Source organism: Coregonus clupeaformis, chromosome 37 (genome assembly GCF_020615455.1).
Source record: "Coregonus clupeaformis isolate EN_2021a chromosome 37, ASM2061545v1, whole genome shotgun sequence".
NCBI lineage: Eukaryota > Metazoa > Chordata > Actinopteri > Salmoniformes > Salmonidae > Coregonus > Coregonus clupeaformis.
The window spans coordinates 19,360,950-19,383,610 of record NC_059228.1 but is presented as its reverse complement, the minus strand read 5'-3'; the positions used below and the strand labels follow the sequence as shown (position 1 = coordinate 19,383,610).

The 22,661-nt window shown below is 42.1% G+C and overlaps 1 protein-coding gene across 2 annotated transcripts in view; it reads right to left on the bottom strand.

Moving 5' to 3' along the window:
- The window catches only part of LOC121553317 (pro-neuregulin-3, membrane-bound isoform-like), a 433,314-nt gene extending 418,294 nt beyond the window's left edge, over positions 1-15,020 (bottom strand). For both annotated transcript variants that reach the window (XM_041866342.2, XM_041866343.2), the window contains exon 1: positions 12,741-15,020. In XM_041866342.2, coding sequence (XP_041722276.1) covers positions 12,741-13,476 — 736 coding nt within the window. In that variant the 5' untranslated portion in view covers positions 13,477-15,020. The remainder of the gene's footprint in view (positions 1-12,740) is intronic.
- Positions 15,021-22,661: the final 7,641 nt, after the last annotated feature.

The following is a 22,661-nucleotide window of genomic DNA, read 5'->3' as shown; positions in this document are numbered from 1 at the left end:
TTAAATGTTTATCAAATTTATTGAAAATGAAATACAGAAATATCTCATTTGCATAAGTATTCACACATGTACATGTTAGAATCACCTTTGGCAGCGGTTAGAGCTGTGAGTCTTTCTGGGTAGGTCTCTAAGTGCTTTGCACACCTGTATTGTACAATATTTGCACATTATTCTTAAAAAAATTCTTCAAGCTCTGTCAAGTTGGTTGTTGATCATTGCTAGATAGCCATTTTCAAGTCTTGCCATGGATTTTCAAGCCAATTTAAGTCAAAACTGTAAGTAGGCCACTCAGGAACATTCAATGTCATCTTGGTAAGCAGCACCAGTGTATATTTGGCCTTGTGTGTTAGGTTATTGTCCTGCTGAAAGGTGAATTTGTCACCCAGCGTCTGTAGGAAAGCAGTCTGAACCAGGTTTTCCTCTAGGATTTTGCATGTGCTTAGCTCCATTCCATTTATTTTTATCCTAAAAACTCCCTAATCCTTGACGATGACAAGCATACACATAACATGATGCAGCCATCACCGAACTTGAAAATATGAAGAGTGGTACTCAGTGATGTGTTGTGTTGGATTTGCTCCAAACATAATGTACAGTAACGCTTTGTATTCAGGACATAAAGTTCATTTCTTTGCCAATTGTTTTGCAATTTTACTTTAGTGCCTTATTGCAAATAGGACGCATGTTTTGGAATATTTTTATTCTGCGCAGGCTTACTTATTTTCACTCTGTCAATTAGGTTAGTATTATGGAGTAACTACAATGTTGTTGATTCATCCTCAGTTGATTAAATCCCTGAGCGGTTTCTTTCCTTTCCGGCAACTTTGTTAGGAAGGACGCCTATACAGTGGGGAAAAAATGTATTTAGTCAGCCACCAATTGTGTAAGTTCTCCCACTTAAAAAGATGAGAGAGGCCTGTAATTTTCATCATAGGTACACGTCAACTATGACAGACAAAATGAGAAAAAAATATCCAGAAAATCACATAGTAGGATTTTTAATGAATTTATTTGCAAATTATGGTGGAAAATAAGTATTTGGTCAATAACAAAAGTTTCTCAATACTTTGTTATATACCCTTTGTTGGCAATGACACTGGTCAAACGTTTTCTAGAAGTCTTCACAAGGTTTTCACACACTGTTGCTGGTATTTTGGCCCATTCCTCCATGCAGATCTCCTCTAGAGCAGTGATGTTTTGGGGCTGTCGCTGGGCAACACGGACTTTCAACTCCCTCCAAACATTTTCTATGGGGTTGAGATCTGGAGACTGGCTAGGCCACTCCAGGACCTTGAAATGCTTCTTACGAAGCCACTCCTTCGTTGCCCGGGCGGTGTGTTTGGGATCATTGTCATGCTGAAAGACCCAGCCACGTTTCATCTTCAATGCCCTTGCTGATGAAAGGAGGTTTTCACTCAAAATCTCACGATACATGGCCCCATTCATTCTTTCCTTTACACAGATCAGTCGTCCTGGTCCCTTTGCAGAAAAACAGCCCCAAAGCATGATGTTTCCACCCCCATGCTTCACAGTAGGTATGGTGTTCTTTGGATGCAACTCAGCATTCTTTGTCCTCCAAACACGACGAGTTGAGTTTTTACCAAAAAAGTTCTATTTTGGTTTCATCTGACCATATGACATTCTCCCAATCCTCTTCTGGATCATCCAAATGCACTCTAGCAAACTTCAGACGGGCCTGGACATGTACTGGCTTAAGCAGGGGGACACGTCTGGCACTGCAGGATTTGAGTCCCTGGCGGCGTAGTGTGTTACTGATGGTAGGCTTTGTTACTTTGGTCCCAGCTCTTTGCAGGTCATTCACTAGGTCCCCCCGTGTGGTTCTGGGATTTTTGCTCACCGTTCTTGTGATCATTTTGACCCCACGGGGTGAGATCTTGCGTGGAGCCCCAGATCGAGGGAGATTATCAGTGGTCTTGTATGTCTTCCATTTCCTAATAATTGCTCCCACAGTTGATTTCTTCAAACCAAGCTGCTTACCTATTGCAGATTCAGTCTTCCCAGCCTGGTTCAGGTCTACAATTTTGTTTCTGGTGTCCTTTGACAGCTCTTTGGTCTTGGCCATAGTGGAGTTTGGAGTGTGACTGTTTGAGGTTGTGGACAGGTGTCTTTTATACTGATAACAAGTTCAAACAGGTGCCATTAATACAGGTAACGAGTGGAGGACAGAGGAGCCTCTTAAAGAAGAAGTTACAGGTCTGTGAGAGCCAGAAATCTTGCTTGTTTGTAGGTGACCAAATACTTATTTTCCACCATAATTTGCAAATAAATTCATAAAAAATCCTACAATGTGATTTTCAGGATTTGTTTTTCTCAATTTGCCTGTCATAGTTGATGTGTACCTATGATGAAAATTACAGGCCTCTCTCATCTTTTTAAGTGGGAGAACTTGCACAATTGGTGGCTGACTAAATACTTTTTTCCCCCACTGTATCATTGTAGTGACTTGGTGTATTGATACACCATCCAAAGTGTAATTTAATAACTGCTCAAAGGGATATTCAATGTCTGCTTTTATTTTTTCTACCCATTTACCAATAGGTGCCCTTTTTTGTGAGGCATTGGAAAACGTCCCTGGTCTTTGTGGTTGAATCTGTGTTTGAAATTCACTGCTTGACTGAGGGACCTTACAGATAATTGTATGTGTGGGATACAGAGATGAGGTAATCATTCAAAAATCATGTTAAACACTATCCATGCAACTTATGTGACTTGTTAAGCAATTGCTTACTCCTGAACTTATTTAGGCTTGCCATAACAAAGGGGTTGAATACTTATTGACTCAAGACATTTCAGCTTTTCATTTTTTATTAATTTATTTAAAAAATATATATATATAACATAATTCCACTTTCACATTATGGAGTATTGTGTGTAGGCCAGTGACACAAAATCTCATTTTAAATTCAGGCTGTAACACAACAAAATGTGAAAAAAGTCAAGGGGTATAAATATTTTCTGAAGGCACTGTAGATAAGAGGAATACCTATGTGAAAATGCTGTTCATTGACTACAGCTCAGCATTCAACACCATTGTCCCCTCCAAGCTCTTCACCAAGCTTAGGACCCTGGGACTGAACACCTCCCTCTGCAACTGGATCCTGGACTTCCTGACGGCCGACCCCAGGTGGTGAGAGTAGGCAACATCCCCTCTGCCACGCTGACCCTCAACACAGGGCCCCACAGGGATGTGTGCTTAGTCCCCTCCTGTACTCCCTGTTCACCCATGACTGCGTGGCCACGCACGACTCCAACACCATCATCAAGTTTGCTGACAACACGATGTTGGTAGGCCTGATCACCAACGACGATGAGACAGCTTAGAGGGAGGAGGTCAGTGACCTGGCAGTGTGGTGCCAGGACAACAACCTCTCCCTCAACGTCAATAAGACCAAGGAGCTGATCGTGGACTACAGGAAATGGGGGGGGGGGGGACGACAGCCCAGTCACATGGCGCTACAGAGGGTGGTGCGGACAGCCCAGTACATCACTAGGGCCGAGCTCCCTGCCATCCAGGACCTCTATATCAGGCGGTGTGAAAGGAAGGCCCGGAAAATTGTTAAAGACTCCAGCCACCCAAGCCATTGACAGTTTTCTCTGGTTCTGCACGGCAAGAGGTACCGGTGCATCAAGTCTGACACCAACGGGCTCTTGAACAGCTTCTATCCCCAAGACATAAGACTGATAAATAGCTAACAGAATGGCTACATGGACTATCTGAGTTGACCCTTGTATTTTACTTGTATTTTTGTCTCTGTGCACACTCACAAGACTCTACACACTCACGCACACTGACATTCCAACGCACATTTAACATGAACACACATTTAAGCTGACTCTACAGACATACACACACACTCACATACAATCATAACTTACACTGCTGCTACTCTGTTTATCATATATCATGATGCCTAGTCACCTTACCCCTATACATATCTACCTCTATCACTCCAGTATCATGCATATTGTTAATGTGGTATTGGAACTGACCCTGTATATATCTTCTTACTTTCTTGTGTTCTTCTTATTTCTTGTTATTGTTCTACTTTATGTTTTTTTTGTGCTACATTGGGGCTTGCAAGAAAGGCATTTCACTGTACATTTCACTGACATTAAAACTTGAAACTTAAAATTTGAAACTAACAGGTTTGTATTTCACTTGAAAAACAACACACACGTTTCATGAGTATTGTATGAAACACGGTTTATTTATAGAATATAATAAGTGACAACATTTCAATTAACACATTACGCAGTCTTATACAGTACAAAACACTGTCTATCAATACAATCCCAACCACTGGGATGCTTGTAACCGCATCATTGGTGTGACTAATGACAGGTGCATAATTCTGTTTAGCTGCTCCTCCAGAATGATGAGAAATTCATCTGGATTAAGGATGGCTTGAGTAAAAAGTCATCTAGCATAGTGTCAGTGAACGATGCCAAAGCATGGCTGCTTGACACCCTGATCCAATATTCAATGCCTGAGACAAAGTAACATCCCTTACAAATTGCATTAGGGGAGAGTGGGGTAAGTTGAGCCTCCCTTGTTTCTAGGAAACCATACATAAAATGGTCATCATTTCATGGAGTCTGTGAAGGAAAAAACCACATGGAAAAAGTAAGGTCCAAAAAACAGATTTTACCAAGTCAAATGAATTTATTGTGTTAGAGGTTTCATGATGCTTGTATCTAAAAAAAGTAGATACTTTTAAGATTGTTGTATACATCAGTTGGGGTCTCTATAAGCTTCAATATGAGGTCATAAACCTAGCATGAAAGTGTGTCCTTGTAGCAGTGTAGGCTAATATAGTCAAAATGTTTGCCTTGGGGTAAGTGGAGCGAATCGCCATGTGGTAAGTTGAGCCAATGGCAAGATGAGCAAATGGAAGTGTTTTCTTCCCAGGCATAATGCAAGGCATTATTGCTGGTATATGAGGTAACAACAGGGCCTGGCCTATGTTAAAATTATTTTTTTAAAGTACAAAGTGTTTGTTAGGTATTAAGCCTTTGTTAAAAGATGTTTAAAATAATCATAAAGACAAAAAAGCTATTGTGTTGAATTGCATTTGGGAAATAAAGATAGGCATGGTTTTAAAGTTTAAGTTGTGCTAAGAGACCAAATATTTTGGACAAGCTATGTTTACAAAACTGTAATGTTTACATTAATTCAGATTATTTCCAGGGATACACAACCTGCTGAAAATATACAGTGGCTTGCGAAAGTATTCACCCCACTTGGCATTTTTCCTATTTTGTTGCCTTACAACCTGGAATTTAAATGGATTTTTGGGGGGGTTGTATAATTTGATTTACACAACATGCCTACCACTTTGAAAATGCAAAATATTTTTTATTGTGAAACAAACAAGAAATAAGACAAAAAAAACAGAAAACTTGAGCGTGCATAACTATTCACCCCCCCAAAGTCAATACTTTGTAGAGGCACCTTTTGCAGCAATTAAAGCTGCAAGTCTCTTGGGGTATGTCTCTATAAGCTTGGCACATCTAGCCACTGGGACTTTTGCCCATTCTTCAATCCAAAACTGCTCCAGCTCCTTCAAGTTGGATTGGTTCCGCTGGTGTACAGCAATCTTTAAGTCATACCACAGATTCTCAATTGGATTGAGGTCTGGGCTTTGACTAGGCCATTCCAAGACGTTTAAATGTTTCCCCTTAAACCACTCGAGTGTTGCTTTAGCAGTATGCTTAGTGTCATTGTCCTGCTGGAAGGTGAACCTCCGTCCCAGTCTCAAATCTCTGGTAGACTGAAACAGGTTTCGCTCAAGAATTTCCCTGTATTAGTGCCATCCATCATTCCTTCAATTCTGACCAGTTTCCAAGTCCCTGCCGATGAAAAACATCCCCACAGCATGATGCTGCTACCACCAAGCATCTCTGTGGGGATGGTGTTCTCGGGGTGATGAGAGGTGTTGGGTTTGCGCCAGACAAAGCGTTTTCCTTGATGGCCAAAAAGCTCAATTTTAGTCTCATCTGACCAGAGTACCTTCTTCCATATGTTTGGGGAGTCTCCCACATGGCTTTTGGCGAACACAAACGTGTTTGCTTATTTTTTTCTTTAAGCAATGGCTTTTTTCTGCCCACTCTTCCGTAAAGCCCAGTACTGTGGAGTATACGGCTTAAAGTGGTCCTATGAACAGATACTCCAATCTCGGCTGTGGAGCTTTGCAGCTCCTTCAGGGTTATCTTTGGTCTCTTTGTTGCCTGTCTGATTAATGCCCTCCTTGCCTGGTTCGTGAGTTTTGGTGGGCGGCCCTCTCTTGGCAGGTTTGTTGTGGTGCCATATTCTTTAAATTTTTTAATAATGGATTTAATGGTGCTCCATGGGATGTTCAAAGTTTCTGATATTTTGTTTATAACCCAACCCTGATCAACACTTCTCCACAACTTTGTCCCTGACCTGTTTGGAGAGCTCCTTGGTCTTCATGGTGCCGCTTGCTTGGTGGTGCCCCTTGCTTAGTGGTGTTGCAGACTCTGGGGCCTTTCAGAACAGGTGTATATATACTGAGATCATGTGTGAGATCATGTGACACTTAGATTGCACACAGGTGGACTTTATTTAACTAATTATGTGACTTCTGAAGGTAATTGGTTGCACCAGATCTTTTTTAGGGGCTTCATAGCAAAGGGGGTGAATACATATGCACGCACCACTTTTCCGTTATTTATTTTTTAGAATTTTTTTAAACAAGTTATTTTTTTAATTTCACTTCACCAATTTGGACTATTTTGTGTATGTCCATTACATAAAATAAAAATTAAAAATCCATTTAAATTACAGGTTGTAATGCAACAAAATAGGAAAAATGGCAAGGGGGATGAATAATTTTGCAAGGCACTGTATGTAGATGTCTTTGTTAGAAAGAATACTGTATTTCCCTTGACGGAGTGATGCTGAATGTAAAATAATTCTCAATTTAACCGACTCTCCCCTACTGCAGAAAGGCCACCTGAATATACACTATCTGCATGGCAGAAGTAATTGGGCCGACAAGTAGACAAGTAATCCTAGCAAATATACACTTACATACCCTCTAGTCAAGTCGATAGAAACCTGTCTCTCTGGGGGTAGCACATCCTTCTAGAACTGGAAAAGAATCAGATAAAGACTTGTAGGAACTGCACTGACTTTAATTTGATTCTTTATAGTTTTATTTATACTGAACAAAAATATAAACGCAACATGCAACAATTTCAACTATTAACTGAGTTACAGTTTATGTAAGGAAATCAGTCAATTGAAATAAATAAATTAGGCCCTAATCTATGGATTTTACATGACTGGGCAGGGGCGCAGCCATGGGTGGGCCTGGAAGGGCAAAGGTCCACCAATTTGGGAGCCAGGCCCACCCACTGGGGAGCCAGGCCCAGCCAATCAGAATGAGTTTTTCCCCACAAAAGGGCTTTATTACAGACAGAAATACTCCTCAGCACACCCCCTCCCCCTCAGACGATCCCGCAGGTGAGGAAGCCGGCGTGGAGGTCCTGGACTGGTGTGGTTACACGTGGCCTGCGGTTTTGAGGCCGGTTGGACCTACTGCTAAATTCTCTAAAACGACGTTGGAGGCAGCTTATGGTAGAGAAATTAACATTACATTCTCTGGCAACAACTCTGGTGGACATTCCTGCAGTTAGCATGCCAATTGCACGCTCCCTCAAAACTTGAGACATCTGTGGCATTGTGTTGGTGACAAAACTGCACATTTAGAGTGGCCTTTTATTGTCATGCTGTTTAGTCAGCTTTTTGATATGCCACACCTGTCAGGTGGATAGATTGTCTTGGCAAAGGAGGAGAAATGCTCACTAACAGGAAAGTAAACACATTTGTGCACAAAATGTGAGAGAAATAAGCTTTTTGTGCGTATGGAAAATTTCTGGGATCTTTTATTTCAGCTCATGAAACATGGGATGAACACTTCACATGTTGCAATTATATTTTTGTTCAGTACATTCACAATCAGAATGAATTATCAAAAGGATAAAAGTCTCAGTGTAAGCACCTTCCGTTTAAATGAATGAATGTGTGATAAGATAGGTAGTACATTAATTAGGATAATTCAGTAAAGATATGTAGTACATTAATTAAGATTATTCAGTAAATACATAAAGCAAATCTAAATGTAATTGATAGTTAAGGAAAATATGCCCTTTTGAAATTGCGAACAATGTGTAGGAGGATGGAAGATTGGACATAGGAAGGAGGGGGGAGTGGGATTAGAGTTGGCTGCTGCAGCATGCTGGAGAAGTGACATTTTCCATGGGATATCCATCACTGGGGCCTAATGGTTTTCAGGATCACTTATTTGCGAAATGGCATTCTTAAAATGGTTAATTAATAAATGTATGTGTGATGAATAGCTCCTGTTGTTTTCTTTGCTAATGAAATAATACACCATTTTTACTGAATCTAATGATCAAAGAACACACTTAATTCTAATCTAGCAAATTCTGATTACTTTGGACAATACAACACCAGCAGAAGACAGGCAAGGGAATCGAGCGTGTATGCATTTCTAATTTGATGTATGGCTCGGCTTTGTGTAATTCAAGGATCATAATAGACAATGTGATGGGAAAATAATATCTATCATTGGAGTAATGCATTCATAGGTACAAAGTTGATTGATCACTGCAAGAAAATCCCTCCTGCACAAATCAATAGGCTTTGGTGATCCAACGACCAGAGTCAAAGACAGCAGAGTGGATAGAACTGGGAGAGCATAACATTGTTGTTTTCAGATTAATCCAGTCTTGATACAGTAAATAGTAAGGCCAGGACGATACATTATGGTGATACTCATTAGTACCGTTGCAAGGAAACTGAACATGAAGGAGATTTAACTTCTTTAGGAAAACAGCCCTAACGTTGGAAACAAACATCATTATGTTGTCATCCAGAGTCACATTTATTTATTTTCCAAGTTATAGCACCCAATATTTTACAAACAACAGGTTTTTAAAGGCCCAAAGAGTTTGGTCGGCTTCATATTTTAAGATCTTTGCCAAGGAAAAAATATTGCGATACTGGTATTGTCACAGCCCTAGTAAATAGGCTACGGGCAATTCCACGCTAACGGAATTGCGCTGAGACTCAGATGTTCATACAGTAGAGTACAGTAGAGTATAGTTCACTACAGTACAATACAGTACATTATAGTGTACTCAACTCTAGTGTGCGCTACTGGGTACTGTACTGAACTCTAGTCTACTTTTCTTTACTGTACTGAACTCTACTCTATTGTACAGTACAGTACTGTATTTTACTGTACTGAACTATACTTTTCTTTACTTTACTGTACTGCGCTGTCCAAACTTGTGAACCCAGCTGTGGTTTGTGACTACTATGACTTCCCATTGTAGTCTATTCAAATGCAGAAATCCCGTTACTGATTTTTCAGAAATTCCAATACCGATTTGGTAACGGAATTTCGAGTTTTAACCACTTAATAATTCATAAACAAAATGGATATCAGTAAAAACACTATAACTATATAGTTGATATGTCTACCTTTACTTTTGTGAACTGTCATTATCCTCCATCATTTACATTTTAGTAATTTAGCAGACGCTCTTATCCAGAGTGACTTATAGTAGTGAGTGCATACATTTTCGTACTGGTCCCCCGTGGGAATGCTCTACAAACTGAGCCACATGGGAACATCCTCATGAGGGAGAATTTCAAGGCACAAGGCAATGTTTCCTAAACTTACAGAAGGCAGAAACATTTCTACAAAACTATAAGTGTTAATATCAGTTGGCAGGTGTCTATGTGCAAATCCGTGTGAATGTGGTGTCTTTTCCTATATGACATACAAATTATTTTCAGCCTACGTTTGTTTCAGGCCTGGGTTTTATTTGAATGTTACCACCCACAAGCATGGCATTGTTTATTCATCAGAAACAGCTGCAAAGTTATTCCTCTCCGTGACTGAGATTAGTAAAAAGACCTTGTGACCACTTGATCACCTGAGCCATGGAGCAAATTAAAAATAAGGGGTGCAAACATATGTTTTTTCACCTCCACATTTTTTTGTCAAAAGATTATCATAATACTTTGGATAATTTGTCAATTTTCACTCATTTTTTAGCTAGTCTATATTTAAAAAAATATATATATATATAAAAATTTTATAAATGTGATAATTGCATGATATGATAGCATTTTGCAAGTCCGCTCCCCCCGTCACCCCAAAATGAATGGTTTTGACCACTAAAGTTTTGCTTCACTACACACTCCACTGCTTTGATTGGTGTAACGTTAGCTAGAAACGACAAGTGTCTATGCAAATAATGAAAAGGCACCCGGGAATGAAAATTCAAGGAACTTATAGTTACATGTAATTTGTGCCGTGCATAATCATGAGCAAAATAATTGTAGCCTATCATATCACTTGCCCTGTAAGAACAATAAGTATGGGCTGAATTGACTTTGCTGTACCGCAGCTGAAGCCTGCCAGCAGACTACCAAAGGTTGCACCGTGTCCATTACAATGTAGAAAAATGCATATCAGCTATCTTTCCAAAGTTATCCATATTACCGGAGCTACAACTTATTATTTCTATGGCAGATTCACGGCCGCAATTTATGGAAGATGCTAAAACTTTGGAGATAAGTCAACGATAGGCCAGTGGTGTCACAAAGTTTTCCCTAAATCAATGCTCATGACAAATCCAGATCCAGGTACAGTAGCTCCAGAACCAGCCATAGAGCCAGCTAGCTAATCATTTGAATATTTGAAAAAAACCAGCAACAACAGATAACATTAGCTAGCTAGATAAGGTTGGCAAGACAGCTAGCTAGCTAGATAAGGTTAGCATTGTAGCTAGCTACACTGACAGATGTCAGTGCCCTATTCGTTGATGTTTATCAACTCCACGTGGAAATTCGTTTAACATACATTTCCCCCTGCTGCTTTTAAAAGAGAATATGGAATCCAGTGAGGATGCTGACTGTAACCTTCCCAGAAAGCAAAACGATACAATAACCTCTCAATAGATCAATCCATCACACTGGGTCATTTATTCCTGCAGCTTCTACCCTTCCATAAGCGGAGTTACCAGCCACAACCACAACCATCAGCACTATCCCCGCCTTTCATCCATAAAGAATGTTTGAATTTCATATCGGAAACTGCACATTATACAACATTTCTTCTCAGGATTCTATCACACAAATTGTTATTGTCTTAATTCAAAGAGGCTAAAATGGCCGAATCCACTCATTTGAATGGGTGTCCACATACTTTTGTATATATACATACAACAGTATGTGGACACCCCTTCAAATTAGTGGATTCGGTTATTTCAGCCATACCCGTTGCTGACAGGTGTATAACAATGAGCACACCGCCATGCAATCTCCATAGACAAACATTGGCAGTAGAATGGGAATTACTGAAGAGCTCAGTGACTTTCAACGTGGCACCGTCATAGGATTCCACCATTCCAACAAGTCAGTTCATCACATTTCTGCCCTGCTAGAGCTGCCCCGGTCAACTGTAAGTGCTGTTATTGTGAAGTGGAAACGTCTAGGAGCAACAACGGCTCAGCCGCAAAGTGGTAGGCCACACAAGCTCACAGAACAGGATCGCCGAGTGCTGAAGTGTGTAGCGGGTAGAAATTGTCTGTCCTCGGATGAAACATTCACTACCAAGCTCCAAACTGCCTCTGGAAGCAACGTCAGCACAAGAACTGTTCGTCGGGAGCTTCATGAAAGGGGTTTCCATGGCCGAGCAGCCGCACACAAGCCTAAGATCACCATGCGTAATGCCAAGCGTCGGCTGGAGTGGTGTAAAGCTTGCTGCCATTGGACTCTGGAGCAGTGAATCAAGCTTCACCATATGGCAGTCCGACGGACGAATCTGGGTTTGGCGTATGCCAGGAGAATGCTACCTGCCCCAATACATAGTACCAACTGTAAAGTTTGGTGGAAGAGGAATAATGGTCTGGGGCTGTTTTTCATGTTTTAAACTAGGCCCTTAGTTCCAGTGAAGGGAAATCTTAACGCTACAGCATACAATAACATTCTATATGATTCTGTGCTTCCAACTTTGTGGCAACAGTTTGGGGAAGGCCCTTTCCTGTTTCAGCATGACAATGCCCCTGTGCACAAAGAAAGGTCCATACAGAAATGGTTTGTCGAGATCGGTGTGGAAGAACTTGCCTGGCTGCACAGAGCCCTGACCTCAACCCCATCGAACACCTTTGGGGTGAATTGGAACGACGATTGTGAGCCAGGCCTAATCGCCCAGCATCAGTGCCCGACCTCACTAATGCTCTTGTGGTTGAATGGAAGCAAGTCCCGGCAGTAATGTTCCAACATCTAGTGGAAAGCCTTCCCAGAAGAGTGGAGGCTGTTATAGCAGCAAAGGGGGGACCAACTCCATATTAATGCCCATGATTTTGGAATGAGATGTTCGACGGGCAGGTGTCCACATACTTTTGGTCATGTAGTGTATATATATATATATATATATATATATATATATACAGTATATATAAACTAATGGTAAATCACCCAACCAAGGCACATTTTAAATTTTTTCTAGATTTGCAACACAAACTAGCCAATGTCTGGCAGTTTTTAAGTGTCTTGATTCAAAAAGAGTTAATGGCACATTAGAAAGAAATAGTGACTAGTCAGTACCTTAGCTTCTTCTCAAACCAAGCAGTAATTAGAGATAGTTGTGACTCACGTGTTTTTGGGTTCACAAGGGTCCATGTGGGAGTGGAGGCAGGCCTCTCTGTGGTGTGCTCGTGGGTCCACATTTGTGTGGAGTCGTGCAGCACAGTGGGGTTAGAAGGTTTACGGCTGGAGGTGGTAAAAGTGGAGGCGGCAACTGGTGCGGCGGTGGTTGTGGTAATAAGGGGGCCTCGTGGTCCTCCACCCCCAGAGTTGCCCTGGCGCTGTGTGGTGCTGCGAGGCGTAACCTGGCTGCCTGATGCACCACCCACCCTGGCTGTAGTAGTTGTGCCACCGGGGTGGTGGGTGACGACAGTTCGAGTTCTGCCCCTCACTGCCGTGACGGTGGTTGAGGTGGGGTTGGCCACGGTAGTAATGGCCAACCCCACCGTGGTGGTGGTACTGGTAGTGTCTGAGTTCTTGGGCAAGGCGCTGGGCTTGGAGAGATGGGGGGGAAACATGGGGTCCTGTCCTATACCCTTGGCGTCCACCAGGTCTGTGGGCACGTAGTCCCTAACAGAGCCCACCACAATCCATTTGAGCAGCATCAGGCTTAGTCCCAAGCCAATGAAGCCTATGAGTAGAGGGACAACACATAGCCATGTCTGCTGGCGGGGCCACAGGGTGCAGCCTCCACAGCGCAGGGGCCCTGGCTCTTGGGCTTGGACCTGCTCTCGCTCCCCACTCCTCTCTGGACACTCCTCCAGGATCACCGCCCCGGATGTGACTGCTCCGGAGCTCTCGCTCATCCTGCACGCGGCTTAGCAAGGGTTAACCTTGGGGCCAGGCGCGTGACAGGCATGGGCAGCACGAGGCAGAATGGCAGCCGACAACGCCGGACATCAAGAAAGAAACACACACAATGAGATGCTGACAAACGCATACACACACACAGATACGTACAAACAAACACCCTCAGACACACTCAGAGATGCACAAAAGAGGTGGAAAAAGCCGATGTAGATGCGTTGGAACTTGGAATTATCTTTAGTCCCGTTTGAATCCTGTCCAAAAGCAACCAAGACTTCCAACTCCAAGGACAATCCAAACAAAATAGATGAAGTGGAGAATAGAAATGGGACTGAACAGCTATAAATCCCTCTGTGATAAATAAATTATAAATCACTCCTTGTCGCAGCACACTCTTCTGTTGGCACTGATCAAACCCAGCCCTCTTTATTTCACACCCTTTCTCATTCCCTACGTCAATATTCCAAGATGGGGCGTTTGGGTTATGGATGCCGATGAGGAAAAACTTGCAGGGGCTATTATGAATCCCTCACCTAAATAGGCAAAGCACACAGGATCCTGGGGTTTCTGCAGCTCTCTCTCCTTAGCTGAGTCAGCTACCCAGCCCCAGAAACCTGTCCCTCCCGTCAGAGAGAAGAGAGATTTGCCCTGGGTGTGTTGTTGCTCCCTCTCCAGACCACCTGCTCTCTACAACATCCCCCCCTCACAAAGGTACTCTCCTTTTTATGTTTTTTGTCTTCAGTTTTGGAGCAAAACCAAGCCAACTCCCAGCACTGAGTTGTTTGCTATTCTCCAGTGGGGAAAAATACAGAATCCATTGACGGCAACAAGGAGAAAAAACAACCCTAGAGCTTAGAGATAGAGAGAGAAAAGGATGGGTGAATGGAGGCAGTAAAGGGTGGATAAATCTGTCGTTTGCGATGCGTTATCCCCTTCCTCTCCTATCGTAGCTCAGGTTTCCCCAAGCTGTCCGCTCTCTGCCCCGCCGTCTCTGTGCACTGCCTGTTAATGCAGCAGAAAGCTAGAAACCTGCCCCTTATCCGCCAGCTACATTCCTGTACTGAGAAAAAGAGAAGAAGAGAAAGAGAGGATAAGGATCCTCTCAGAAAAAAGACAGTGAAGGAGATATAGAAAGAGAGAGGGAGCAGTTGAAAACCACCCTGTACAGCTCCTCTCCCCGCTCCTCTACTTCAGGTCCCTCTATGTGGAACGGCAGCCTTCCAGTCAACGATGTGATTTGTTGCAGTTTTTGCTGGTTTTTGTCCCTCCAGGGATAAATTTGGGATGATTAGAGATCTCCACCACAGACTCTCCGGCTTTACAGCCTGACCCTCCTGTGGTTTTAGCCGAGGATGCTGATCCAGCAGACCGGTTGCTCTGGTATTCGAGTCAGGGAGACAGCTGCTTCCCTGCCCTGCTGCTGCCGATGCTGAGAGAGAGGGAGTGCAAACGAGAGAGAGAGAGAAAAAAGCAGGGACTGAGCAGAATGTGCACACTGGTAGAGCGAGAGGGAGAGAGAGGGAGAGAGGGAGGGGAAGTGAGAGAGAGAAACGAGGCTGCACCTGCTAGCTCCACCAGCATTTGGAAGATTGCCCGCCTCTGAGAGAGAGAGAGAGAGAGAGAGAGAGAGAGAGAGAGAGAGAGAGAGAGAGAGAGAGAGAGAGAGAGAGAGAGAGAGAGAGAGAGAGAGAGAGAGAGAGATGAAGAATGCATGCACAAAATAGGAAATGGTTGAGAGAGAGACTGATCCTAGGCAAAGCTCTGCAGTATTAGCAGACTGGGGCATGTTACTAGAACAGAACAGGCTGCATCTTAGTATTAGCAACACCGGCAGAGCAGAGTCACAATGCAGGAGCTGTCACTCACTCACATGGCGCCTCCCAGTTATGTCTCTGAAACAAAGAGGGAATTGGAATTAAAGAGAGGAGGAAGGAAGGATGAGGCTGAGAGTGTAAGAGGGGGGGGATATAGCTCAATAGAAAAGCATTGAAGACGAAAGGGTTGTGACATGAAAGAAAAAGCATCATAACATTGATCAGTGGTTATCTGGGAGATGGTGGTTTTGGGGATAGACCAGAAGCCTATATTATCAGTTAGACCTATGTTGTTACGATGTCTGTCCTGCTCTCCCCATAATGCCTATTCTTTCACAGGGCAAAGATAACAACCAGTCACAAGGCTCCTGCTATGGGTCCCAAGGGGAATGTGGAGATAAGTTTTACACCTCTCAGACATGCACATATACCACCACATTGTCTAACAAAGGCTGTTAAACGCCACTGCCGAGAAAAATGTCAATACTGACACTTTATGACACATAAAACGGACACAGCACTTCACCATACAGACCCATAAACACTTTCAGGTAAAAAATAAAAACGAATTATTCATTATATGACTTACATAGTAAAATGCAGGTTGATGTTGTTGGTAAGATAATGTCGATCAACTACGTAGTGCCCTGGGTGTTGATTTAAAAAAAAGTCTGTGCATTCTTTATTTTATTTCTGTCTTCAGTCGATGAGTCATTGTAACATGTTATCCAGTGCACAACTCCCCCACATACTGTCTATCTGTTATTTTCTATTCAGACTGTTAATGTTTATCTTCAACTTTATTTAACTGAATTCTGTCAATAATTCCAACAGCAATCTTGAATTACCAAGACAACCTAACAGTCAAGTAAGTGTCCCGCATTCTGTACTTTCATGACAACGTAACATCATGCCAGAGAAATATGTGCATGTGTTGGTTGCATTTGTTAAAGCGTTTTTCGTTGCATTACAATTGGATATGCTTATCTGAGCAAGATGAAGTACCATGTGAATGGACAATAAAGGCATCTCATCACATTTTATCATATTATATTGCAGCTAATATCAAGTCTCTTTAGGGTGTGACTTTCCACAAAGATTATTTGAGCACTAAAAATGATTTCTCGATCCAGTTTAATGGGCTTATCAAATTAGGTACTTGGTGGCACAGCATAGCTTTGATGTATCAAGATTTAGCAAAAAATGGGTCTAGAGAGATATTTAAGAAGTTTTGTCTCTTAACCCGGTCCACCACAGAGAGCCAATGGGAGTAGCCAGGGGATAAGTTGAGCCCATTCCTCATTCTAAACAGAGTGTGTGCAAAGCCTCCCAGCATCTATTTATTCATCACTCGTGTATCTAACCTAATGCAGCTCATTAATGGCTGACAGTACGCTGCGTATTTGTACCTGTCTGATTTAGGACCCATCAAGCTGCCAGTTTACATCAACTCAATAATTAACCAGCCAGATACACATACTATACACACAAACAGATGCAGACCTACATACACACAAACACATACATACTTTGTCCATCAGCAGACACAGTAACAGGCATTTCACACAAAGTCCTGCCCCCGCTGATGCCTAGATGTCTTTTGACAATGCACATAAACGCATTGCTAGTGCTTTCAAGCGGAAACCATCCCCGAATCAAAAGCCGACAAGGAAAATCTTCACCCAAGCAGAGAACTCAAGCAACTTTTAGCTCTCCAAAGGTCACATTAAGTTATTTGTCAAAACAATTATGCAGCTGAGGTGTTACAAAATGTGAAATATACAGTATTCGGAAAGTATTCAGACCCCTTGACTTCTTCCACATTTTGTTACTTTACAGCCTTATTCTAAAATGGATTAAATTGTTTTTTTCCCCTCATCAATCTACACACTATACCCCATAATGATGAAGCAAAAACAGTTTTTTAGAAAATGTTGCAAATTTATAAAACATAAAAAACTGAAATATCACATTTACGTAAGTATTCTGACCTTTTACTTAATACATTGTTGAAGCACCTTTGGCAGTGATTACAGCCTTGACTCTTCTTGGGTATGATGCTACAAGATTGGCACACCTGTATTTGGGGAGTTTCTCCAATTCTTCTCTGCAGTACCTCTCAAGCTCTGGGGAGTGTCGCTGCACAGCTATTTTCAGGTCTCTCCAGAGATGTTCGATCGGGTTCAAGACTGGGCTCTGGCTGGGCACTCAAGGACATTCAGAGACTTGTCCCGAAGCCACTCCTGCGTTGTCTTGGCTGTGTGCTTAGGGTTGTTGTCCTGTTGGAAGGTGAACCTTCGCCCCAATCTGAGGACCTGAGCACTCTGGAGCAGGTTTTCATCGAGGATCTTTCTGTACTTTGCTCCGTTCATCTTTCCCTCGATCCTGACTAGTCTCCCAGTCCCTGCCGCTGAAAGACATCCCCACAGCATGATGCTGCCACCACCATGCTCACCGTAGGAATGGTGCCAGGTGTCCTCAAGATGTGACGCTTGGCATTCAGGCCAAAGAGTTCAATCTTGGTTTCATCAGAGCAGATAATCTTGTTTCTCATGGTCAGAGTCCTTTAGGTGCCTTTTGGCAAACTCCAAGCAGGCTGTCGTGCCTTTTACTGAGGAGTGGCTTCCGTCTGGCCACTCTACCATAAAGGCCTGATTGGTGGAGTGCGGCAGAGATGGTTGTCCTTCTGGAAGGTTCTCCCATCGCCACAGAGGAACTTTGGAGCGCTATCAGAGTGGCCATCGGGTTCTTGGTCACCTCCTTGACCAAGGCCCTTCTCCCCCGATTGCTCAGTTTGGCCGGGCGGCCAGCTCTAGGAAGAGTCTTGGTGGTTCCAAACTTCTTCCATTTAAGAATGATGGAGGCCACTGTGTTCTTGGAGGCCTTCAATGCTGCATACATTTTTTGGCACCCTTCCCCAGATCTGTCCCTCGACACAATCCTGTCTTGGAGCTCTACGGACAATTCCTTCGACCTCATGGCTTGGTTTTTTTCTCTGACATGTGCTGTCAACTGTGGGACCTTCTATAGACAGGTGTGTGCCTTTCCAAATCATGTCCAATCAATTGAATTTACCACAGGTGGACTCCAATCAAGTTGTAGAAACATCACAAGGATGATCAATGGAAACAGGATGCACCTGAGCTCAATTTCGAGTCTCATAGCAAAGGGTCTGAATACTTATGTAAATAAGGTATTTCTGATTTTATTTTTAATACATTTGCAAAAATTTCTGTAAACCTGTTTTTGCTTTGTCATTATGGGGTATTGTGTGTAGATTAATGAGGGGAAAAAGTATTTAATCAATTTTAGAATAAACATATAACATAACAAAATGTGGGAAAAGTCAAGGGGTCTGAATACTTTCCAAATGCACTGAACAAAAATATAAACGCAACATGAAACAATTTCAAAGATTTTACTGAGTTACAGTTCATATAAGGAAATCAGTCATTTGAAATAAATTAATTAGGCCCTAATCTATGGATTTCCCATGACTGGGCAAGTGTGCAGCCATGGATGGGCCAGCCCCAGCCAATCAGAATGAGTTTTTCCCCACAGAAGGGCTTTATTACAGACAGAAATACTCCTCAGCACCCCCTCTGACGAACCCGCAGGTGAAGAAGGTGGATGTGGAGGTCCTGGGCTGGTCTGGTTACAGATGCTCTGCGGTTGTGAGGCCGATTGGACAGACTCCCAAATTCTCTAAAATATTGTTGAAGGCGGCTTATGGTAGAGAAATTAACATTCAATTCTCTGGCAAAGGCTCTGGTGGACATTCCTGCAGTCAGCATTACAATTGCACTGTGGTATTGTGTTGTGTGACAAAACTGCACATTTTAGAGTGGCCTTTCATTGTCCTCAGCACAAGGTGCACCTGTGTAATGATCATGCTGTTTAATCAGCTTCTTGATATGCCACACCTGTCAGGTGGATGGATTATTTTGGCAAAGGAGAAATGCTCACTAACAGGGATGTAAACACATTTCTGCAATACATTTGAGAGAAATAAGCTTTTTGTGCGTGTTACATTTTATTTCAGCTGACTTTACATGTTGCGTTTATATTTTATACATGTCAGTCCATTATAAGCTTGGAACAGTTTTTAAGTTGTTAAAATGTTAACGTTAATTTGAAATAATGCGAGTGACATTGCAGCTTGAGCAGCAAACAACATTAACCTCATGGAGTATATCTCAGTATTACATACATACATATAAACTGTGCTCCCCTTAAAGGTGTATGCAGTTACACTAATGACAGTAAGTGTCATTGATCTATTGACCCTGTGTGAGCAAGCATACCCCTTTCCCATAGCTTACAGTCATCTTTTTTGGAAAGATGGTCATATCAAGAGAGAAATGGCAAAGAAAAAGATAAGTTGTCTGGAATGGCAAGGGTACATAATAATAATAAGCTAGAGGGGATAAGATAATTACATTTCCTTGAAGTTACAACCCTGGATGCGAGAGATTAACACTATACAGCTCCACTGTTAAAATATGATCTATCTCTGAAGTCAGGAGTGGGACTATTCATGACAAGGTCACAGAAGTTCACAGAGGGTCACAGAGGGCCAAGACCCAGAGTTTACTGAGGTAACTGCCATGGCTCTGTAGGTGGACATAACAAAGATGGACGAGAGACAAGAGGTCATAGGTCATCATTAGGGTCAGTCAGCCATCTTGTCAATATCATATATAATCGCTGGTTTCATTGACTCTCTCCTTTAACTGCCCCTAATTAAAAAAATATTAGCTACAACTTCCGAGTCCATTGGAGAGGATCAGCTTGAGCAAGGTGAGGTGTAGAATCAGTGATCTACAAATAGTATTCCCTGCCAAATTATAGGCTTTGTGCGATTAAGATTCACAGAGCTACGACTTACCTGGGTGTTCTCTCTCTCTCTCTCTCTGCAGCAAATACTTTGTGGAGCGTGTGTGTGATGTCTCTGCAGATGTGTACAACATGAGGCCTTAGTGTATGCCTTTGGCTTATTGTACACTGAAACTGCACCTTCCCTGACCCACAGTAGCACTTGTAGACATGATGATGAAATACATTTCAGTAGAAGGTTTACTTTGAGGTGAGAAGCCTTGTGAAAGCAGACACGACGCAGGGGTCTCCTCCTCCACACTTACTGACGTTGCGTTAGGTAAGGTTCCCACGTAAACACTTGCATAAATCTTACACAACATATTTAGCCTATGCAAACTCCTCTTATTGTTAGCTATCTGTTCATTTATTTACTGCACATCACAATTTTTTTAACAGACAGAGGCAATTCTTCTGCGAAGCAAAGTTATGGTTGTTGGTTTTGCAAAATAATCACCCACATAATTCATTTTCAGCACTTCTGAATTTTATTTATAGCATCTCAACAATGTTCCTCATTGGATGGTCTTGTTTTCCTTATCTCATTAGCCCTGAACACTGATGATGCCTGAAGTCACTATTATTATTTTATCTCTGATTAAACACTCTTAAATAGAAAAGAATATGTGCCTCTCTCTCTGAAACCCCTTAATCATTTGTTTAAGCCATGTGAATGTACTGTGATGCTAGACCGTCCCCTTGGTTTATGCAACCTGGCATTCACAAGCTATTCATAATCAATCAGCTCTTTTCATTCAGTCTATTTGCCAATCAACAGCTCAAAGGCTAAAACAAAGACGCCATCAGTGGTTTTGGAATAATTTTGTGAGACCACTCACACGCAAATAGATGCAAAGTCGTTGGCAAAACAAGTGCTTTTGGTATGGAGAGTAATACAGAGCATTCAATCTCCTTACCAAAAACAAATATGCCCTTTTCAAAGTATTTTTTATTCAGTCCTGAATAAATAATCAGCAGTTCAATCAGATAAAACCAGAGTTCTTAATGAATAACTGACCTGTACGCTTTGCAATCTATACAACCTGATTAATGACTTACCAGTAAGATAGATACGGACTAAGCAAAATGGAGGAACATCGAATGAACATATGTCTTTACAGACAAACAGGAGGAGCTAAGTGAAGGCAGATGGTAGAAAGAAGAGAGAGCAGCTGAGGATGTAAGGAGTATTGTAAGAGCAGGGAAATACAGCCATGTACTGATGCTTTGCTAACACAGCTATGGGTGGCAATAAACCTGCAATAACCTACAGGGACATATGGACCATATAATTAGAAATCTAATTATATGATATGGACCTTACCCAATAAATGGGTAATATGAGGGAGAAGGATATGGATACAGACATGTTTCTCTACAGCTTCCATGTGCCATGAATCCGAATACCAAGTCACAGTCTTACTAAAGGGCTTTAGTAAATGTATCTGACTTAGGAGAAGGCTGGTTAGCCTAGTTTTTCCTCGGGAAAAAGAAAATTGAATTCCACATTGATGATATATTCAAGGCTTAACAGTATTCTCAAGGCTGTTACTAGTTTTTCTTGCACTGAAGTGCACAGTAGAAAGCCAACTGCTCAGTAACCAGCAGAAGGATAAGTCAGAAGTCTCACATGTCTGCCTTCAAGACACAGCTGCAAGGGGAGCTCAGACAAGTGCAATGGTACTGCAATAACAACAGGGGGCAGGCTTTCTCACAAAGCCTCTGATAAATGTCAATCATCTTTTTTTATCAATCCAACATGTTTGTGGTACAGAATGATTCCTTTAGGCCTATGTGTGAATCATTCATGGTTTATCAGCTGGGGGGACACAATGTACCAAAATTAACGAATGGTGAGAATAGACGCAATTGCACATTAGATGACGCATTCTCAGAAGTATCAAATCAATCCAATTTGATTGGTCGCGTACACAAATGTTGCAGATGTTATCGCAGGTGCAGCAAAATGCTTATGTTTGTAGCTCCAACATTGCAGTAATACCGAAACAATACAAAATAATACACACAAATCCCAAAAAATTAAACAATGAATATCAGAACGAGCAATGTCAGAGTCCGGAATTTAAATATACAGTATATGTATATGAAGGTGTGTATAGACATTATGGACAATACATAAATAGAAAAGGTGTGTACAACAGTAGTTATATAGGATTATCCTTGACTAGAATACAGTATATACATATGAAGTGGGTAAAACAGTATGTAAACATTATTAAAGTGACCAATGTTCAATGACAATGTACTGTACATAGGCAGTTTCTAAGGTACAGGGTAGAGTACCGGGTGGTAGCCGGCTAGTAACTGACTAAATTCAGGGCAGGTTACTGGGCGGAGGCTGGCTAGTCTTTGTAGGGCCCCCCTGTTGAGGATCAGCGTAGCAAAGGTGTTGCTGCCTACCTTCACCACCTGGGGATGGCCGTCAGGAAGTCCAAGACCCAGTTGCACAGGGCGGGGTTCAGACAGTGCCCCGA